This window comes from Brassica napus, chromosome A2 (genome assembly GCF_020379485.1).
Source record: "Brassica napus cultivar Da-Ae chromosome A2, Da-Ae, whole genome shotgun sequence".
Classification (NCBI taxonomy): Eukaryota; Viridiplantae; Streptophyta; class Magnoliopsida; order Brassicales; family Brassicaceae; genus Brassica; species Brassica napus.
Window position 1 is genome coordinate 25,755,782 of NC_063435.1, and position 22,186 is coordinate 25,777,967.

At 41.3% G+C, this 22,186-nt stretch overlaps 4 protein-coding genes across 8 annotated transcripts; 2 read left to right on the forward strand and 2 right to left on the reverse strand.

The window, feature by feature from the left end:
* LOC106370138 (plant-specific TFIIB-related protein 2) lies at positions 1-2,236 on the reverse strand. The gene is made up of 2 exons (XM_013810201.3): positions 905-2,236; positions 1-785 (listed from the first exon to the last, which is right to left on the reverse strand). Exons 1-2 carry the CDS (start codon positions 1,731-1,733, stop codon positions 625-627), a joined length of 990 nt encoding a protein of 329 aa, XP_013665655.2. The 5' UTR covers positions 1,734-2,236; the 3' UTR covers positions 1-624.
* LOC111208804 lies at positions 2,236-6,811 on the forward strand. The gene is made up of 4 exons (XM_048745131.1): positions 2,236-2,352; positions 2,585-2,635; positions 3,784-5,622; positions 5,855-6,811. Exon 3 carries the CDS (start codon positions 3,784-3,786, stop codon positions 5,101-5,103), a length of 1,320 nt encoding a protein of 439 aa, XP_048601088.1. The 5' UTR covers positions 2,236-2,352; positions 2,585-2,635; the 3' UTR covers positions 5,104-5,622; positions 5,855-6,811.
* Positions 6,812-10,881: 4,070 nt separating this feature from the next.
* On the reverse strand, positions 10,882-11,487 carry LOC106369469 (uncharacterized protein At4g04775-like). Its single transcript, XM_013809618.1, has 2 exons — positions 11,332-11,487; positions 10,882-11,208 (listed from the first exon to the last, which is right to left on the reverse strand). Exons 1-2 carry the CDS (start codon positions 11,485-11,487, stop codon positions 10,882-10,884), a joined length of 483 nt encoding a protein of 160 aa, XP_013665072.1.
* A 5,770-nt stretch (positions 11,488-17,257) lies between these two features.
* Positions 17,258-22,171, forward strand: LOC106371099 (protein RIK). 5 transcript variants are annotated; one of them, XM_013811131.3, is made up of 13 exons: positions 17,258-17,454; positions 17,625-17,772; positions 18,374-18,463; positions 18,546-18,580; positions 18,666-18,741; positions 19,041-19,157; positions 19,238-19,315; positions 19,614-19,707; positions 19,805-19,922; positions 20,021-20,525; positions 21,020-21,154; positions 21,545-21,812; positions 21,904-22,171. In XM_013811131.3, the coding sequence occupies exons 1-13, from the start codon at positions 17,375-17,377 to the stop codon at positions 21,957-21,959; spliced, it is 1,800 nt and encodes a 599-aa protein (XP_013666585.2). In that variant the 5' UTR covers positions 17,258-17,374; the 3' UTR covers positions 21,960-22,171. The 5 variants fall into 5 exon arrangements, with proteins under 5 accessions (XP_013666585.2, XP_013666586.2, XP_048601075.1 ...); XM_013811132.3 differs by having other exon boundaries at positions 19,614-19,701; XM_048745118.1 differs by lacking the exon at positions 21,904-22,171 and having other exon boundaries at positions 21,020-21,183; positions 21,545-21,809.
* The last annotated feature ends 15 nt before the right edge of the window (positions 22,172-22,186 follow it).

Genomic DNA, 22,186 nt, shown 5'->3' on the forward strand with positions numbered 1-22,186 from the left:
TAAAGTTATAAATTGTACAATAAATATAATAGCAAAAATAATTATGAAAAATGTTCCAAAAATATTGTATCTACATAAAAATGCTTAACACAAATTTAAACTGATTATAATATATCGAATCACCGGATTACTCGGTTTGACCGCGGGTTCGGGTCAAATTTAAAAACACTGATTTAAATGAAAATTATTTTAAATACAAAAAATTCTTACAAATTAACAAAATATATTAGTAAAAAAATTCATGATAAAATATTATGCGCTTGCAAAGCGCGGATCAAAATCTAGTGGTGTTTTAAAGCTAACAACAAAGATTTTATTATATTACAAGCTAGACTAGATATGAAATAGTAGATTGCTTTAATAAAAATACCAATACAAAAAAAAAAATATCGAGACATGTGAATGTGATTTAACCTCTTCTAAGCTTCTCAAAAAGGTTGTTTATTCAACCATATATGTAAACATAGATCCTATTAATTCTCTACTTGCAGCTAGATACATTTTTGTTATATAAATAATGGAAAAAGATAGCATAAATCTTTAATCAGAGCATATATCTAAGCGATCTACTTCTACGAGATAAATTCTAAAACTTCTTACGCGACTAGAGGCTTTCCCTATGTGTTAAAGTTTTGCAGCATCCCAAGATCCTATGATACCTCCTAACCTCTGGACCTTTTCTTCAGAAGCATACCATTCGGGTATAATCTTTGATGCGTACGGGTACATATCCTTAGCAGAGCTCTTGATAGTATTCTCCACAACTTCCGCAGCGATCGCAATTTCTGCAAAAAAAAAAAAAACAAGAATTATCAGAAACTCGCCCTACCTTACAGTCCAAGTTACCTAAAACTTCTAGTTTTTAAAAAAAAAGTAAGAACTAAAGAAGAATTGTTTTAATCACCTCGAGTAGGTCTCCTATTTTTCTGAGACAGCTGACATATCATGAAGATAATAGCAGCAAGAACCGACTTAGGGTTTCTCCGGATATCGTAATTCTCAGCTACTTCAACAGCTTCTCCAATGGCCTTTGTCTCTCTTTCCTTTATGTTTAGTTTAGAACAGAACCGGCGTACAAGTTCTCTTGTTTTGATAATCACCTGAGGAGCAGCACAAGAAGAAGAATCTGTCGTCTCCCCTTGATCTGACTCGAGTAGACGCCTTATAGCCATACTAGCTCTATTTATTTCTTTCAAACTCACACCGTGAGCCACCATAGAGATCTCTTTCAACGTCCTCGAGAGATTCATCTCACGACAAGCCGTCGAAACAGAAGCCGCGCAGACAGCGACAAAGTGTTTCTGTCTGCTTAGTCTCTTCCTATAGTCACCATCTAACTTGGACACAATCTCGCAAGCCCTAAACTCGACACTGCTAACAAGACCTAGATCATCCGTCATTCTCTTGATTTCTTTGCACGCTTTCACGATCATATCCTCTTCAGAGTTCCTGACGAGATTCTCGACGCGGCACAAGTCATTCTTGGAGTTGGAGGTAGTTTTGTCGATGATGGTGCCGATACCTCCGGATTTGAGAAGAGGGTTGGTAGGAGCACCGACGCGGTTAGGGTCTCGGTCGCTGCTGTTATCGTCGTTGGCGAACGTTCTCCATTCTTGGCTGTCGTCGATGTAGTGATCGGAGATGACGAGGCTACACTCTGTGCAGATTGTGTCGCCGGTTCTTATGTCGATCACTGTTTCAGTGGCTCTCTTGCAGTCCAAGCAAGTGTCCATTATTTCTCAGATGTTAAGTGTTTCTTTGTTCTTGTGGGATGATTGTTTTGATGGGTTGATACTTGAGGTTTGATGTAAGTTGTTGTTGTTTTTATAGGAGATGGTGACGGATGAGAATGGACTAAAGTTAAGTTTCCTTTTCCTAAGAGGATTTCGATGATTGGTTTTACAAGTCTACTATTAATAAAGGAAAATTTCCTTTTTCTAGATTCACACCTTCAAATTTATTTATTATGCATCTTTTTAAATTAAAATAATATAGATTTTGGGCATGTAATTTCTCTTTTAAATATACAATATTTTGTAACGACCCAGATTTTTCTGGTGGGCCAGTTTGGCCTTTATTAAAAATTAAAGTCTAATTCTCTCTTTTTACTTTGTCCCACATTGGATGTATAGAAAACCTACCTCCCTTCCCTTCTCCTATATAAGAAACTCCATCCTTTCTCTTTATTCTCATCAAGTCAAAGTATTTCTTTGCGTGTGACGAGTTGTTGTTGAATTATTCGACGACCAGTCACTAGTGAATTTTCCGGTGGGATTTCCGGGTGAGCTTCCGGCGAGATTTCTGGACGAGCTTCCGGTGAGATTTCTAGACGAGCTTCCGGCGGGTTTTCTAGTAAGTTTGTTGCCTCCTTATTTCTAGTTATAGGAATATTTTAAGAAAGTTTCTAATTTAGGAAATAAGTTATATTAGGAAAGTTTCTATTTTAGGAAAGTTTCCATTTTAGGAAAGTTGCTATTTTAGGAAAGTTTCTATTTTAGGAGAGGTTTCATTTTAGGAAAGTTTCCATTTTAAGAAACTTATTTCCAGAGAAGCTGAGCTTAAGTCGTTGATTCTCGTGTTGCAGTTGACCTCAGCTGACCGCATCTTCCGTTGTTCATTTCAGCCTGTGGCTAAGGTGAGGGCTATCCCATTAAATCCCGAGCTAGTTTAGTACTACTATTATGGAAAGTTTAGTTTCGAAACATGATCCGTCTCTGTGAATTGAGTCTGTTTGAGAGTCTTGTTTGTTTATTATTACTATTGATTGTTAAACCGAAAATAGGATAATAGAGGATTCAACGGTTGACTGAATTGAATGAATTAAGAACTGTTATTTATATATGTATATACATAAGTCTGTTATGAGATTGCGGGGCACAAAGATGTTGTGCTAACGGCGCATTGTGTGGAGATTGCGGGACACAGAGACGTTTGTGTTAGCGGCGCATTGTATGGAGATTGCGGGGCATATGGACGTCTATGCTAGCGGCGCATTGTATGAGGGATTGCGGGGTACAAAGACGTTTGTACTAGCGGCGCATAGGTGATTGCGGGGTACAAGGATGGACTCTTGTACTAGCGGCGCATAGAGTTATATATTTATATCCGTATAAGGAGAATGCGGGGTGTGTGATCTAGTTATGCACTATCAGCGCATTTGATGTTTTTATGTGGTGTATTAGACACTGTGTTTGTTTTATGCTAGAACTAGGCCTACATAGTCGTAGTGCTATGTACTGAGTCAGTGGTTTGTGGTTTAGCATCCCATACCTCACGGAGTAACTCCCCTGTTACTCACCCCTCCTTCTTTCCCCCTTTCAGGTGAGACTGACGAGCAGGAGTGATTGCTATCGGATTGGTGCTTTGGGAGTTTTATTTCTTTCTTTTTCAAACTTGCGGATTTTATGCTTTTATCGATATTCTCGAGATTTATTATGTTATTTGGATTTATGGCTATTTATTGGATTTACGACTTTGGAGTTGACTTTTGAGAAGTAATAAATGGAGATTTCAGAATTTTATTTGTTTATTTTATTTTGGAAAATACGGGTGTTACAATTTGGTATCAGAGCGGGTTCCGTCCCGGCTCTGACCCGGGATGGCGATTTGTTGGGACATAGTTTCGACTCGGTTTTTAATCGGTTTTAGACATTTTTAAAATATTTATGGGAATATGGGAGTTTTAAAAATAAAAGTAAATAGCACCTTTCTGTTTGGTATTGTGTCTAGAATCGTTGGTGTTCGGTTTCGGCAGAAGTTTATTGAGGTGCTTTTTCCTTTCAGATGCCGCCGCGTAAGAGAGTTGTTCGCACTCAGTCCGCTAGTGCTTCACGAGAGGGTGGAGATGAGAATGTGCCGCCACCGGTTCCACCGATTGATCAGGATGCCCTTAGGCAGATGGTGCAGGATGCTGCCAGACAGGCTGCACATGAGGCAGTTCAGCAAGCTGTCCAGGAGGCTGCTAGAGTAGCTGCACAGGAAGTGGTTAGGCAGATGGCTGCAGCTCAGCAGGTTCCGCCAGTTCAGGTTCAGGGGCATCAGCAGCCCCCTATTCAGCCGGTTCCACCAGTTCAGGTTCAGGGGCAGCAGCAGCCCCCTATTCAGCAGGTTCCTGAGGTTGATGAGACGCTTATGCAGGTGATGAAACAGATGAAAACTGTGGATTTGGAGACTTTTGGGGGAACAGTAGACCCTTTTCAGGCTTATAATTGGAAGCATAGATTAGCTACGTGTATGCAGACTATCAATTGTCCGTTGCGCCTTTGCCTTAATATCGCAGAGTTGTATCTGCGTGGGAATGCATTAGTATGGTGGGATGGAGTGCAATCGATGCGTGATGGCGATATGACTTATGAGGATTTCCTCATTGCGTTCGACAAGAAGTATTTTCCTAGAGAAGCATTGCACCAGCAGAAGAATGCTTTTGAGCATCTGAGGCAGGGTACTAGGAGTGTCAGAGAGTATGAGCGGGAGTTTTGCCAACTCCGCTTGTTTGCTGGTAATAATTTTGATGCGGAGGACTTGATCAGGAGATTCTTAGATGGGATGCGAGTTGATCTTCGCGGCAGGTGCAGTATGGTTACTTACACAAGCTTGGAGGATCTGGTAGAGAAGGCTGCTGTGCAGGAGGCATGTATTGCAGAGGAGCAGAAGTACTCTAAGGCCCAACCTAAGACTGAAAGAACTTCAGGGTCACCGAACATGGCAGGGGATCAGTCAGGAACACCCAGTTGTGAGCGCTGCCATCGCTACCATTTTGGAGATTGCGTCATGTGTTTTGCATGTGGGCGGTTAGGCCATGTGGCCAAGTATTGTCGATTTACAAAAGTGGATGGTACTGGTACCGGACAGGTTACAGCACCAACGACACTAGCAGCGGCTTCAAAGAAGTGTTATGGCTGTGGCCAGCCTGGTCACATTTTCAGGGATAGCCCGAGGGGGGGACGTGTAGAGAATCCATCACCAGCTAAGCGCCAGGCTATCGCACCACGAGAATTTGCAGCAAGAGGCAACGAGAGAGTTGAGCCGGCTGATGGTATGTATCTTTTCACCTTGGTAGTTTACGTTTGTGCATGTTGTCTTTTGCGGTTATCATGTGTTTAAAAAAAAAAGTTGTGCTTAAGATCAGTAGCGGCTGAGTATGAGAGATTTCACCTTATTTGATATGGGAGGACCACATAGTTTGGAGTGTCTACAGCGAACAAGCGTCTTTATAACAAAGTTAAGTCATGCTGAAGACATCTTATTCCTTTTCTTGGCTCAGGATTTGAATTCGGGGACGAATTCCTTCTTAGTGGGGAAGAATTGTAACGACCCAGATTTTTCTGGTGGGCCAGTTTGGCCTTTATTAAAAATTAAAGTCTAATTCTCTCTTTTTACTTTGTCCCACATTGGATGTTTAGAAAACCTACCTCCTTTCCCTTCTCCTATATAAGAAACTCCATCCTTTCTCTTTATTCTCATCAAGTCAAAGTATTTCTTTGCGTGTGACGAGTTGTTGTTGAATTATTCGACGACCAGTCACTAGTGAATTTTCCGGTGGGATTTCCGGGTGAGCTTCCGGCGAGATTTCTGGACGAGCTTCCGGTGAGATTTCTAGACGAGCTTCCGGCGGGTTTTCTAGTAAGTTTGTTGCCTCCTTATTTCTAGTTATAGGAATATTTTAAGAAAGTTTCTAATTTAGGAAATAAGTTATATTAGGAAAGTTTCTATTTTAGGAAAGTTTCCATTTTAGGAAAGTTGCTATTTTAGGAAAGTTTCTATTTTAGGAGAGGTTTCATTTTAGGAAAGTTTCCATTTTAAGAAACTTATTTCCAGAGAAGCTGAGCTTAAGTCGTTGATTCTCGTGTTGCAGTTGACCTCAGCTGACCGCATCTTCCGTTGTTCATTTCAGCCTGTGGCTAAGGTGAGGGCTATCCCATTAAATCCCGAGCTAGTTTAGTACTACTATTATGGAAAGTTTAGTTTCGAAACATGATCCGTCTCTGTGAATTGAGTCTGTTTGAGAGTCTTGTTTGTTTATTATTACTATTGATTGTTAAACCGAAAATAGGATAATAGAGGATTCAACGGTTGACTGAATTGAATGAATTAAGAACTGTTATTTATATATGTATATACATAAGTCTGTTATGAGATTGCGGGGCACAAAGATGTTGTGCTAACGGCGCATTGTGTGGAGATTGCGGGACACAGAGACGTTTGTGTTAGCGGCGCATTGTATGGAGATTGCGGGGCATATGGACGTCTATGCTAGCGGCGCATTGTATGAGGGATTGCGGGGTACAAAGACGTTTGTACTAGCGGCGCATAGGTGATTGCGGGGTACAAGGATGGACTCTTGTACTAGCGGCGTATAGAGTTATATATTTATATCCGTATAAGGAGAATGCGGGGTGTGTGATCTAGTTATGCACTATCAGCGCATTTGATGTTTTTATGTGGTGTATTAGACACTGTGTTTGTTTTATGCTAGAACTAGGCCTACATAGTCGTAGTGCTATGTACTGAGTCAGTGGTTTGTGGTTTAGCATCCCATACCTCACGGAGTAACTCCCCTGTTACTCACCCCTCCTTCTTTCCCCCTTTCAGGTGAGACTGACGAGCAGGAGTGATTGCTATCGGATTGGTGCTTTGGGAGTTTTATTTCTTTCTTTTTCAAACTTGCGGATTTTATGCTTTTATCGATATTCTCGAGATTTATTATGTTATTTGGATTTATGGCTATTTATTGGATTTACGACTTTGGAGTTGACTTTTGAGAAGTAATAAATGGAGATTTCAGAATTTTATTTGTTTATTTTATTTTGGAAAATACGGGTGTTACATATTTATCCAACAAAAAGCTTCTTTACATAATAACACAAAAATAGCTTTTGCGAATTTTCAGCTCTAGTATGGTCATTACCCATGTCTACTTATGTATACGAGTCAAAAGAGTTATTACATAAACATCAAGTTAATTTACAGATGATAGAGTACATGTGATTCGGTGTGTTACCTCATAAGACACATTGTTCTCTTTTTTGACAAGATAAGGCACTTAGCACTTGAGAGACACATTGTTCCCTTTCTTCCCACTGTTGTTTGACAGAGTTACCCCTCAGCTTTGGTTATGGAAAAGACACGGATGTTCACATATTTATAATATAAAATCTTGTCCATATTGTGGGGACCAAATATGTTTCCTTAGAGGAGTTATTAAGGTTGGTTTCTAGGATAGAGGGAAGCATAATAGCCGTTGGATGGATCTCGATCTAATGGTGGGGGGTTGTTATGTATGTAAGGAGTAGGTTTTGTATTAAATGCTTGTGTGTGTTGCTTTCGGCGTGAGGAACGCACTGCAGGAGAAAGGTGAGCTTAGCATTCATCTTGGGACTTTATAGATCTGGGGATTCTTCAACATTGCTAACGTGTAACGTTAAATTATTAATCTTGAACGAAACAGGATTGGAGACATGGACGAGCAGTGTTTGGTTCTAAGTGGAGACTGGGTCTGTGGAGATGGAGGTAAATGGGATTTTGTCATTGAGAAGCATCAGATGGGTCGTATGGTGGCGGTTTACGAGGGTATTGGTTTCCAGGAACTTAAAAGAAATGTTCTCCGTGAGTTTAGAATGGATGAAGCGCAGTTCGGTGTTACGTTGAGCTATTGGCCACCAACAAGTATGGAGCTTGCGACTGGGATTAGGACCCCACCGGTGCTGGTTACTAGTGATGGAGGTGTGAAGTATTTCTGCCAACACTTGAAAGTGAAAGGTGCGATGAATCTGTTTGCTCGGTTTGAAGCGTTAAAGAAGGTTGTGGACACTGATGTTGTGGATGATTCTGGTATGGGGTTTGTGTCACCCGAAGCGGCAAAGTTTTTGTCACCAGATACTGCGAAGTTCCGTAACGGTTCCTCGAAGAAGGGGTTCTGGCCATCTGCTGCTTCAAAGACGAAGGTCATAAACCTTGCTGATGATGTTGATTTTGTACGGGAGGTCGAGAAAGTAGAAGAAAAATTAATGGGTGAAAGGCATGAAGGAGAAAGCAGCAAAGATGTGGGTGAGAGTAGTTACACTGCGGATACCGAGACAGAAGGAACTTTGGAAGAAGATGTGGAGGAGATAGAAGTGAGGCCAAGGGGGTATGACAGGGAGTTTTGGGAACCGCTTTTAGGTGGCGACTATGGTGGTTCCGATGCTGTTAATGTTGTGTTCAACGAGGATGAGATTGTTGAAGGGCTGAAGAAAAAGACAGGGCCAAGATCATACTTTTGTGATACCGGAAGTGCTTTTGACCACTATGTTGAGGTTGGTGGCGAAGGCGGAGGTGAAAGGGAAGCACACATGATGAAGCCAGAGGATTGTAATCCCTGGAATGGAGGTGGGAGTGAGGATGGTGTAGGTAGAAACATGAGCGCTAAACCAACACGTAAGCTTTCAGATATTGATGATGAGGAGTTTGACATCCCCCCAATGTTTGATGATACCGAATACGACGCTGCAGAAATCCCCGACATGGATGTTGATGTAAATGACGGCCAAATAGCTGTGGGGAAAGTGTTTGGTAGTAAGCAAGATTGTCAGATCGCTCTCGCGATATATGCAATTAAGAAGCAGTTTAAGTTTACTCAGACAAGGACGAAAGTTGGTTCTTTTGTGGTGGAGTGTCCAGATAAAAGGTGTGACTGGCGTGTGACAGCACATGAAATAAGGGGTTGTGGTTTCTATGAGATAAGGAAGGCGCAGCTTGATCATATCTGCCCCATTGAATTCAGACAGGGCTACAAGTCGAGAGCAACATCTCGGGTTATTGCAGCAGTGTACAAGGCAAAGTTCGGAGACCCGGGGAAGGCACCAGTGGCTCGTGATTTGCAGAAACTTCTTTTGGAGGACCTCCGTGTAAATGCCTCTTACATGAAGTGCTATAGGGCGAAGGACAAAGCAATATTAGGTGTGCGAGGGTCCGATGAGGACGCCTATTTGAAGCTGCCAGAGTATCTTCACATGCTCAAGCTTGCCAATCCTGGTACAATTGCTGATTTGGAGACAGATGTAGATGAAGATGGTGATGAACGTTTCCTGTACTTGTTTCTCGCATTTGGTGCTTCCATCAGTGGGTTCAGGAAGCTAAGGCATGTTTTGGTGATAGATGGTACACATCTTAGTGGAAAGTATAAAGGTGTTTTGTTAACCGCCAGCGGTCAGGATGCAAATTTTCAGATCTTTCCTTTAGCATTTGCTGTTGTGGACAGTGAGGATGAGGATGCGTGGACATGGTTTTTGCAAAAAGTTGAGAGGATTTTGGGGGATTCTCCTACGCTTGCCATAATATCTGACAGGGCTGTTTGTATTTCCAATGCAGTGAGTAAGATTTATCCTCAAGCAAAGCATGGAGCTTGCATAGTTCATTTGGCTAGGAATGTGAACTCTAGGTTCTCTAGCAAACACTTAGCGCAAATGGTGACGGCTGCAGCGATGGCCCATATGCCTAGAGAGTACAAAGAACTCTATGCGAAGATCCGTGCCAGTAACAGTGCTTGCGGGGTATATCTTGGTAAGATTGGTGTTGCTAAATGGTCCCGAGCTAATTTCCCCGGTGAAAGGTATAACATCATGACTAGCAATATTGCTGAGCAGCTGAACAAAGCGCTTTTGGAAGGGAGGGGGGCGAACATTTATGAGTTGGTAAAGTTTATTCAGAGGATGATGACGAGGTGGTTTAGTGCGAGGAGGAAAAAAGCAGAGAAACACAGAGGGGCTGTGAGTGTGGAAGTGGACAAAGAGATGACAAAAAACATGGCAACTGTTAAAGGAAGCAGCATAAATGCTGTGAATAACTGGACGAGCCAGATAGTGGGAAAATTTGGCAGATCAGATAAGGTAATGCTTGCTGAGAAGAAGTGTAGTTGTAAGTATTTTGATAATATCAAAATTCCTTGCGGACATGCGATGCTGGCAGCGGACGGGCTTGGAGTGCCTTACGATACATTGTGCGGTCATTGGTACAAGACAACGGTGTGGCGGGAGACATATGCAGGGGTGATCAGTCCAGAGGAAGACCCAAAGGATGTTGACATACCTGAAGAGGTTAGCAGTATGGTTGTGTACCCTCCAATCACAAAAAGGCAAGCTGGACGTCGTCGCAAGACACGTATCCCATCGACTGGAGAGATACGGGTGAGGTTACGTTTTGTATATAAAGATATTTTGGTTTGAATTGCTGTTTGGGTGATGGTGTTGTTGTGATCATGTAGGTTCCAAAGAAGAAACTTGTGCAGAACAGGTGTGGTAGGTGTGGAGGGTATGGGCACAATCGCACGAACTGCGCCAACCCCATCTAATAGTTTGTTTTGCAAGATTTTTTTGTTGTGGATCATTTGCTGGTTGGTTGGAAAGACATGCTTGGTGTTCTAAAAGGCCCTTTTTGGAGATTGAAAAACAATTGTGGCGCTTCTCTGTATTTTGCAACTTATTGTAGTTGTTCTTGTAGTTGTTGTTGGGTTCTACGTTTTTAGAGCAAACTTAACGGAGCAAACTTTACGAAGTTGTGAACGAATGTTTTTGAATTTAATTTATCTGTGGACGTGTACACGTTTGATTGCACATCTTTTAAGTTAAATTATCACACGAATTTTTGCGAAGTTAAATTATCTGTGGACGTGGGCAAATGTTTATGAAGATTCATATAGTGTGAGTAGGATGATACATGTGATAAGGCTAACGAGTTGATGAACTTAACGAAACTGCGAAATGGGCATGAGGATTCGAACGTTTAAAGCGTAGATAGAACATTACATTACAAAACACAAGAGTTAATGGATGCAGAAAGAGTTGTCCATAAAACATAAGCAGGGTGATACAATTGTTCGAGTAAACAAACTAAATAGATCTGTGACTAGTTAGTGATCTTGGCGTAAATCCATGTCATTGTTCCTACTACAATGGCTGCAACAGCAATGTTGATAAGTTGTGCCCGAGAGTTATTTGCATCGGAGGGCTGATTGGGTGGCTGTAGAGTATCTTTTGTGGCAATAGTTGAGTTGTCGTTTGTCCCTGAGCTAGTAGCTTTGTCAGCAATCAGACTATTGAGCTGAATGAGGGCTTTGTCGAATTGTATTGCCTGTTTTTCGAGACGTTGTGTAGTGTAGATCTTGAATGAGTCCACATCTTCCTTTAGCTGATTATGTTTAGCATCTACCATGTTAACCTCGTCAACAATGGCCTAGTCAACCCATTTGAACAAGTGGTGCTCTGTTTTCCTCTGAAAGTTACAAGAAAAGACTAGTCCAGTACATTGGCGCTAGGAACTATCAGCAGTGTGTTAAGAAAAGTTGTTGGAGCATACCTGTACGCCTAATTTGCAACGGTAAAACCTTCGGAAGAGATTCTCCTTCGTCTGAGCCCCGAATGTAGTCAGCTTCGATCCACACCAACAGGTAGTTGGGATGCCAACAGTTCGACTCCTTGTGCTGGATAGTGAGGAAGAGGAGGAAGAGCTCATGTTTGCGTATTTGTTTGAGAATTTTGTAAAAACAAGAGGAAGACGTAAATAGAGAATATGAAATCAGATCTGGCTAGGGATTTTGGTAGGTGAGATTATTAAATAGAAACGAACTTTTGTTTGAGTTCCGGCTGCATTTTGGAGGAGGTTAACAAAAAAAAGTTTCATTATATTTGTTGGTCTTGCAAAATCAATTCGAGGAAATCGAATATTCTACATTAACCGGTTGGTCTGTTTGTCGACGTGAAAGTATGTTTATGTGGATGTGGATATAATATGTAAGAATGCATCATCTACAATTGACGTGACCATATTCTAAGCTATAGAAACACAATAAAAGGTAAGTAGTAAGCATAAGAAAGTTTAGATAGAGTTTGAAAGTGATAGAGAGCGTTAAGTTTTTGACAGAAACATGACGAAGAGCACTGCGTTACAACAGAAGCAGAATCCGAAAACTCCCAAATAGTACACAAAAAAAGGGAGGGAAATAGGTGATATCGTCTAAGCATCAGTGAACCGTGCAGCATAATATGAAGGCAAGACTATGGTCTTGTAGATGTCCATCGCATACTGCTTGCGTATGTTGTCCACAATGCGGTCTGTGATGCTGCTCATCTGAGGGGGTGGGTCACCATGGGCGTGCATCTCTAGGAACTTCATACTGACAGGTCCGCAGTCACCAGAGCGAGTGTTTGTGTACAGGTCTGGAATGCGTTTCCACATAAACGGCTTCAGTCCACGGAATTGGGTATGCTCACACATAGCGACTTTCTTGACAACGTAAGGAAGAGAATCGACCAAAGGCTTCATGAACTTCGTGACTCGCCTGACGCCGTATAAAGAAGAAAGAGGATCAAGTATTTCAACGAACCCCAAGTCTAGGTTGATTGCTAAGCCCACCCAGTGAGAGTCGTTCCAGAGCATAGGAGTGTAGATTGTGTGGACATCTTCCATCCACTTCTTACCGGGAAGGAGAACAATGTCGACCAAATTAGCATCCCAGACGAAAGTGTTTTTCTTTCTAGACTTGCTGAAATCGACATGGTTGTCCTGAATAATTTTTGCTAGAGTGGGTGGGGCGAAGGCTGCATGTTCCCTCTGTAGTATGTCTGAGTGTCGCGCGGAAAGCATGTGAACAAGCAATTCCATTTGCTGTGGGAAAACTGACCGTGAGTTTTTAAACAGCATTGAGACCAGGAAAAATGAATCAGAGATCGGGACTTACATAGGTTGTTGTCCATTGCTTTGGTTCTGCTAATTGGAGAAGAGATTTGTTGGAAAATTCAAATTCAAACCGGGTAGTATGGTATCTGCGATGCAAAAAAAATTGATGGGATATGAGGAACAATGTGAAAATGTAATAAGAGTGGTTCAGTGTTTGCAAAACTTACACGTTAATGTTTGCTTTAAGAATTTTCTCAAACAGGTCCCATTCCATCTGTGGGAGTGGGCTGATGAGGGCTATAGCAGGAACAAGTGGAGAACTGAATAATTCTTTGGCCAGATGGTTCTGTTCCATAGATGGAACGTGCCTCGGGGGATCTTTTGTCTGTGTGAGGTCGATAACTGCCTCATCATCACCCTGAGACTGTAATGTTTACATAGCATCATGTAATTAACAAGATGAACACAGATGAATTGTGAGTGTGGAAGTGGACAAAGAGATGGAAAAAACGATACCTCATCAGCTGGGGCAGGTACGATTGTTGGACGTCCTATCACTGGTGGAGAGGTTGAAGCTGTGGCTGCAAAAGCATTGGGTGTGGCAGTGTGAGAGAGGAAACCTAAACCACTATCATTACTCTTAGCCGGTGAGGTAAGTGGTGTAAAAGACAGTGGTGACAATCGTAATGGAATATCTGGCGCAGAAGATGGACCAATTGTAGAGTCGAATATTGGTGGGTTGGAAAGAGGTGGGTCTGGGGAGATGGGATCATATATCCTGAGACCATGACATAGAATGTGGTTAATCTCGGGGCTGTTGGGGTGATCACTTTTATCATATATAACAGATTTTGGCTCTGGTCGGTTTGATAGGTGTCTGTGAGGATGAGGTGGAACGATGGGCTGGTTAGGGGTTGTCTGGATGTCGTCCTCAGGAATCGTGTTGGTGGTATTCTCGTCAGGAGGGATCATCTCAGAGTCTGAGTTGTGGTCAGGGGATGTGTGGACGGTGGTGTGGTTGTGGTCGGAAAGGCCGTGGACAGTTGGTGTGTGGATGGTTTCCACACTATCAGGGGAGCTGAAAGGAGTAGGGGTGCGTGGGGGCGAGTCGTTTGGAGTCGTTTGAAGAGGAGTGTTCAGGCTTGCAGAAGCCTGACGTTGTAGATGAACTGCATACTGACTTATGATAGGTGACTGGCTGGATGGTTGCTCATCTGTCTCCATTGCATCCACATCCTACAACCGTAACAAAACAGACTGTGTAAGCAATAATAAGAGAAAGTGTTTGCAATGTATGAGAAACAGAGTTTGATTGAACAAAACCTGATCAGTTGGATGATCATCATCGAGTGGTGGTGCCTGAACAGGCTGATGTTGATGGTGAGATGTGTCGGGAACATCCTAAAATAATAATTTGCATTGGAAGTCATTAAAGAACTCTTTGGTTTATTAAAAAAGTATGGGTCGATATGAAGAACAAAAACTATAAAAAAATACCTGATGGATTGGTGCTTCATGTCTAGCCTTATGAGATGTCGCGGGTTTCTTGCTACGGGATATAAGTGTATGGAATGATCTTTGCATTGGATGAGATGTCTTCTTCTTTTTTTGCAAGAGTTTGTGCAGCTGCTTCATCTGCTTTTGAAGTTTCAACACCATTTCCGAGAGCTGTTCGTTGGTGAAACTGGCGACACTTGAACGTGTAAAGTACGAACTGATGCGCCTTTGCTTCCTTGAGGACGTCTCCTTCTTGATGACCTTCTTTGGTTTGAGAGATTGCTTAACCCGAGTCGGAAACATGCCCTTTCGATGACCACGAGCTTTAGGCTTAATAAGCAAAGGCTCGGTTGTGACACCAGCAGGCCACATCCCTTTGTTGAAAGTGAACTGATCAGCTATCAATTGTTCCATGTATATTACACAGTCATCCTTGGGGTCGTTGGGCCACTCTCCCCAGCCAGACTGCGGTTGGCTTTCAATAGGTATAATCGGTGAGACAGCAAGCTGAGACAGTGGAGCGTGCATAAGTTAATTAAACATTTTATGTTCAATATAAGGGCAGTAAGATATAATAATATGATGACTTACATCCGAGGAGAATTCAACACGGCGGACACCGATAGAATCGATGGATTTGTGTTGTGGTAGATAACCATCTTCTAAGTCCATGAGTGTGCGCTGGTCGGGTTCCGCAGGAATGAAAGATAACAGCTGGGGGATGGCGCGAAATGCCACCAATTGAAGTGTCAAAGGGAAGCTTTGAAGTCTGAAAGAGTCTTGTTTGAGCTTTCAAACAAGCCAAGAAACAGGATCGTTGCCGTTTTTGAGAGACGGTTTGGGGGGTTTCATGCATGAGATGGTCTTCACGAATGATTCTCTGCCCCAAGGAAAGGCAAAGAAAGTTTTGAGGTTTTTAAGCATCTTGACATATCGAGGAGTGGCGCGTGCTTGTTGTTTGTGAGCAATGAGAACACCGTCGACAATGATGATTAAAGCTATACGTATCTTCTTCCAATGTTCCATCTTCTTATCCTCTTCAAGCATCAGACAAAGTTCGGCAATCGTTACCATCGTCTTCTTCCCAAACAGTCTCTTCCAGACTTCGTCTTTCCCCGCAACAACTGGCTTTGCGGTGTCGGGGTGGTATCCTTCAGGGAAAGAGGCGCAATTCAGACCAGTCACCGTCCCAAACTCTTGAAGACCATAGCGGAGAGGGTTCCCACCAAAAACAGACCAAAGCGTATTTTTGGGTAGACAGACAAGCTGGCGAGTGAGAAATGAGTGAATGAGCTTAGCAGATACTGGACATTGACGGGCTGGTATGTCGAAAAGCTTTCCGAAACAAGACTCTCGAATTATTTGGAACTCCTTGGTGTCTCTAAGAACATGACGAAGGAAGGGGAGGATCTCCGGTGAGGAGTAGATGTTAAGACGCTTTGTTGGGAATCGATCTGTGGCAAATAATCGTGGCGGGAGACGTAGATCTGGTTGAAAAGACCCTGAAATTTGGAGCAGGGCAAGTAGTTAGTCTCCTAATTTGGACAATCAAAATTACAAAACACGGTTTCACCGGCGTAGATCTGGTGGCAAAGACCCTCTCATAATTTTGAAAAATTATTGGATGTTGAAATGAAAAGAAGGAGGAACAAATGCTGACCTGAAGCGTCTTGCGGTGAATCCGGTTCCGGTGTCGCCGTGGGTTTCTTCTTGGCCTTCTTTTTCGTCATTGAGTTTCCTTGAATTTGGTGTCACCGACGGAAACGATACAGAGAAAGATAAGAAATAGAGAGCTTTTCGAGAAATTAGGGTTAGGGATTTAGGAAAGTGAAAAGTGGTTTCTGTGTGTTTTCTAATTTCCGACAGAACACTAAAGAGTAGAAAAATATTATAAAAATATAATCATGGTTAGGTGTCTTGGGTTAGCCTTACCTTAGTGTGGTCAATATTGAGGGTATGCAAGACAATAACCACACATAAAGTGCTCCTCAAGTGGGAAGTGTCTCTTTATGTAATACATAAGACATAAAGTGTCTTAGGAAGTAAAAAAATCTTCGATGAATGTGTGTCTGTGAGGCTGATTAAACAAAGAAAACTAAAGGTTGTCTTCCTGATTTACCTTAAGAATCTCCGATGGAATTTACACATCCATCCCTATATTTATTTTCTAGAAACCTTTATGATTACTTAGGAAGACAGTGTAGAGGCTTGGATAGGTTCTTTGGCATTTGTATTTCAACAACATGTTTCTGGGAAACTACTGATCTTTTAATAAATAGTCTGTTTACGGCTATGAAACTTGGCCAGAGGGACAGAGGGTTTATCATATCATAATTTTTTTTAGGCAAGTGAGCATAACATAAGAAAATGAGATAAATTGAAATGTCAAAACTACAATGGAACTCACCCTGTAGTCTTATCAAAATACGAGTGCATTTGAAAAAAAACATGCATCATTGTCAGCCTTCAAATAACCTGGCATTAGACGGTGAATATCCAATAACTCCAAGAATTTTGGGTGGAAAGCATTGAAAGATATTTGAAATGCAGTTGATGCTGCAGTTGGTCATATATATAGAAATGTTTGTGACAACTCGTCCCACCCACTAAAGACCCCATGCTCGCAGCCTTATAGGGCACCGACTCTAACCTCTCACCGTAGGAGAAAACACCTTGACCGGTAGGTTATTAATACGCTTGACGTTGCTCGAATCCAAGACTTCACCTTTTAACAACACTCCTACACGACGAGTTGTCACCAAACGATACAAAGCCTTCGCCTCTAGCATGTGACACAATTATACATGATCAGTTGATCACTATTATTTGGCAAAGAACAGATCGAATATAGCTTTATGATACTTGCTGCTGTGTTAATGATTTTATAAAGATTATGTTTTGCTTCTTAGTGTCACCAAAATTCAAAGATTCCTGAACCCATGTTTAACAAATATCATGCATGCTTCAAGAATCGGATTTTATATTTTTTTTTTCTTCCCAAAAGAATTCCAATACTTTGCTATCTATCAAACTAAACCAAGTTTTAACCGGAGCTGGAAATTTTGGAATGGGACCCACCAAGTTTCGCCTTCTTTTTTTTGTAATAAAGGCAAAAAAGAAAAAAAGGAAAAGTTTACGCCGTCCGATTTGTGTAGCTTCTTCCAACTAATTCTTCTTCGTATTCGTAGCCGTGAAATCGTAAAGATTCCAACTTTCTATATTGAAGATGACAGACAAGTGCGATGAGGCTCGGGTTCCTCCTAGCGACTCGGCTACAACGAACGATGCTTCTCGAACGAGGCAAAGGTTACCTCTTTTCCCCTTCCTTCCAATCTCTACCATCTGATGCAATTTTTCGTAAAAAATCAATTTTTTTTTATTTCTGCTCATGCCAATTGTAATTTGGATTTTGCATCTTCCCTGGATTGCTTCTTTATCCAATTTGCATCCTAATGTTTGTGGAAATTGATGGGCAGGAGAAAGAGAAAGTGGGATCAGCCCGCTGAGCAGCTTGTTGCAGCTGGAGTTGTGCTTCCTCGATTAGGCAATGCTATCAATGTTCCTCCTGCTGCTACTAACACTGTTGCTCCATTCTTCCAAACCCCACTTCCAAAACTTATTCAAGTAATTCACCCTTACCCTCTTTTTTCAATGTTCAAGAAACCTGTTTAGGCGTCTTGTAGAGAGGATTATTGTTTAGGCAGGCACCTAGACACGCGTCTAGACTCGAGTTATAGAACACTGGATCTTTTAGAGCTCAACTCTTCTCTGAACTTAGCTATTGTTTGTTTATTTGAATCATGTCTTTTGGTTATTTGGTATCCGGTTATAGATTCGTTAGAGGACTGCAACTCTTACTCTCTTTTGGGGCTCAACTCTTCTCTTAGTTTAGCTATTGCGCTGTGTATTAGCTAGTGCAGAGAGGATATGTTATCGTGTTGTTTATCTGAATCGTGTCCTGGTTATTTGGTATCCGGTTATTGGTAGTTTTTTCTCTCGTTATTAGTAGTTTTACCGTATGGTTGGTACAGTTTCTTATTTGTTAATGCATGAGATTCCACAAACACCCCAAATATTGCCACTCTGTTTGTCACTTTAACATTATTGCATGTGTATACATACTGAACGAGCTGTTGGTTGTTGTTATTTTTCCTTTATATCCTTTCATCCTGTAATTCTAACATGATGATTCATTGTATTTTTTTTTTGTTGCATGTCCATCCAGGATGAGCTAACCATAGCTAGAGAAATCGTTATCAACGATGCTGAAGCTTCTCTTAGGCACAAGCTTACTAAACGCTCAACTCAAGAAGAAGTAAGCGTTTGTGGCTTTCTGTGCATAATATAAGATAACATTTGTCTCTTCTCGTGTTTTTAGCTTCTTTTTCTTCTTGCAGATTCAGAGGTCTACTGGTGCTGTGGTGATTACTAGGTTTGTCCAACATTTTTATCCACGGAATTTTTATTTTTATACAGTGATCTTTTCTATTTTGGATTGATGAATTTCGTTCTTGTAGGGGCAAGTATCGTCCTCCAAATGCACCTCCTGATGGTGAAAAGCCATTATATCTTCACATATCTGCTGCTGCCCATGTATGTTATCCTTTTTTATCTTAACAGAATACTAGTGAAAGGGATAGGTTAATAAGCTGATGATTTGTGCTTTACTGTGTGACTTAAGTTGCTTAAGTTTCCTTATGGAAATTATTGGTAATAGTGGTGTATAATGATGGTAGAAATGTTAATATGATAAATGTAGCATGTGATGGGCAAAAGAGTAAAACGTTTATGGCTAAAGCAACCTATGTATTACAGTAAGCTGTGAGGTTTTATATGACCTCTGAGCTTTGAGAATTTGGCCTGTTTTCTTACGCTTGTTATCACAACTGCAGTTAAAAGAGACTACAGAGCGAATTTTAGCAGTTGATCGTGCAGCAGCTATGATTGAGGAGATGATGAAACAGAAAACAAACTCACAGGTCGGGTTGGTTGGTTCTCCGACGGTCAAGGTAGAGAGTGTAATGTCACACTTCTTTTTTATAGTTATGAAATAAGGCCAGCAATAAACTGAACTATGTTTTCATTCCAGATGCTGAACACATGCGTTTATTTGGGTTTTGAAGCTGACCCATCATCTAATGTTGCTGCTCGTATTCGTGGGCCTAACGTCAGTCTTCTTTCATTCTCCTACTACCCTTTGTTATTTCTAATTTACATCAAAAGAACTGAATCTCTAGTCCGATATAAAATAGCTCAGCACCTTTCCTTATTTTATAACTTAAAACTGTATAAAAGAATCAGTAGAAGTGCTTGTCTATTGCTCTAGGTTTTCATCTTTGTTTTACTTTTGCATTATATTTGTTATGAATTCGAGAGGTTCTAATGTTGAAGCTCTCTCCGACATCTCCGTGCAACCGGGAGAGAACGTTTTTTGTGTTGTTGGTGGTTGGCTTTCCTACATGCAGGATCAGTATATAAATCACATTATGAATGAAACAGGAGCAACCGTTGTACTAAGAGGGCGTGGTTCAGGGAACCTTGAGAACCAACATGGTGAAGGTTAATTTTACCTCATTTGTGTTTGCCTTTGTCTCATCTTAAAGGTGCGCTTTATGTAATGTAATGCAGCTTCCTGTTTTTTTACGCATTATTGCAGAAGCACAGCAACCATTGCATCTGTTATTGTCTAGTAGCAACCCGAAAAGCATTGACGATGCAAAACGTTTAGCTGAGAATCTTATGGATACAATCAGTGTTGAATTCGGGGCTTCAAGGTTCGTTTTATCTTCCAAAATATCTTCCAAATGTTGCCATAGATCATCTTTTCGTCTTTACTTTTAGTTTTATATGGTTGTCTTACAAAAATTTGTAGGGTTTCCTCAAGCAAGGTGTATGGTGCTGTACCACCACCACAGCAACTGCTTGCTGGAGCTCCGATTCCTGAAACCGCACAAAAGCCAAATTTGAGTTCATCATATGGTTTGATGACATCGCCAAATGCTGTTAATCCATTTCCAGTTCCTCCAGCAACAACAACTCTGTATCCTCAGTTTCCAGTGTTTCAGCCTCCAGGGATCTCAAACGGTGGGCACTTGCGACCAAGTCCAGTCAGTTACTTACAACCTGCGGCTGGTGGAACTAGTTATAGTGGGTATGCCGGAATATACCCTCAAGCCACTCCACTGCAACAAGTTGCTCAAGTCCTTAAGCAATCTGTTACTCCTGTTGTCTCCACCGTGCCCCCTACTTTGTTGACATCTGCCGCCTTATCAAAGCCAAGTGGTATTCCAAGTAAGGAAACGGAAAGGCGTCCACCCCAGAAGCGCAAGTTTCAGGAGCTACCAGCTGATTGTAAAGTCCCAGCAAAATCCAAAGAGGTAAACATAACTTTTTCTGGAATTGCAATGGTTTTAGGGAGAAACGGATGGTTCGAAGCCCATGTTATCTTCCATAACTGAGTTATCTTGTGAGAACCTGTGTTTATGGTTGTTTGAAACTTGTAAGCAATAAGCAATGATCAGGTAAGTTTTTTAAATGGGAAAATGGTTAGATATTTTGGGTACTGTTGAAAATTTGTCTTCTGGAAGTTTAAAGGTTAAGTAGTATGTAAGTGTAGCTATCTTCATAAGCATTTGCGTGTGTGAATTTTTACTGTTTATAAAAGTTTCAAACCTGATTACGAAAACTTTTTATTGGGGAATTACAATTATCTTGGAAGTCCATGGTTTCTGATGCGTTCTTTCAGTTGTACTGTAATAGTTTTTATCCTGTGCTGACTTTTTCCCTTACTATTCCAGGTATTTTTCTGAACTTCTAAGAAGCTAACTAGCTGATTCTGGACCCGTGGGCCATTGGTTTGAATGTTTCACAGGGTATTCTTAATATTGGAGGCACCATGTGTTTGCAGTCATCCTTGCTTCAGTTTGGCGATCAGAATCAGAACCTTTTTACTTTTAAAACGTCCTTCGAAAGTCGTGACATGTCTCCCTTGTGTGCATGCTCCCATGTATCTACACTTACGTACCTTTCATTTAGGTTGGCATTAGGCTTGTATTTATGGTAGAATAGGCTCATCCTCCATAAAATATCTATGGTACTTTTAATTTTTTTTTATCTCCAATCAGTGTTTCTAAGGCAGTCTTTGAAACCAGCTACATCGTAATGATCTTTAACTTGCGTCTTTAAGGAGAGCTTATCTGATTGAAGATGTTATTTTAGTTCACTTAGGTCCTGAATGAGCTTGTGAAGGTTTAGCTTTAGGGTACATCTTGGTCCTGGATTTGAAACAAGCTTTACTCTCTTTGTATATTTGCATTATCACTATTTATCTGCCTATACAATTATCTAACTGTTGTATTGTAAAATGGCGATGTTATACTCCTATCATTTATTGCAGAAGTCCGAGTCAGCAATGGCAGGTGAAGTTGCTCCAAAGAATATACGTGAGCCAACAGCAAATGGAGTGGGATCACTGCCTTCACAACGATCCATGATGCCTCCTCCTCCACCAAAGACCATCCAACCACCACCTTCGAGGGATGTGTCTCCTCCATCATCGAGAACCATGCTTCCTCCACCACCGCGATTTACACCATCAAAACAACCTCCAGCTCCAAGATTACAGGAGGACCAAATCACTATTAAGAAACCAAATCCAGTTCCAGGTATAAGACTAGAATTAACCCACTCTGTTCTTGTGTAACTTAAGCATAACATATCATCAGATTTTTGATCAGTCACCCCCTGATGTTGCAGATACTTTAATAAAATTGATGGAGTATGGGGATGATGATGACGATGATGAAGACTAGACATTGACAGTGTAATGGTATGATGGAACCATCTGATCTGGCAAAACAAAATTCCAGGCTATGCTTGAAACAATAGAGAAGCCTTGTCCTGATATAAAGTTATAAGACATTAGCTTACATTTGTCTTGCAACCTATTACTATGGCTGATTTTGTGATGCCCCTTTTGTTGTACCTCTTTACGAATACACACCAATAGAGAAGCCTTTTCCAATTTATACCTTTTAAT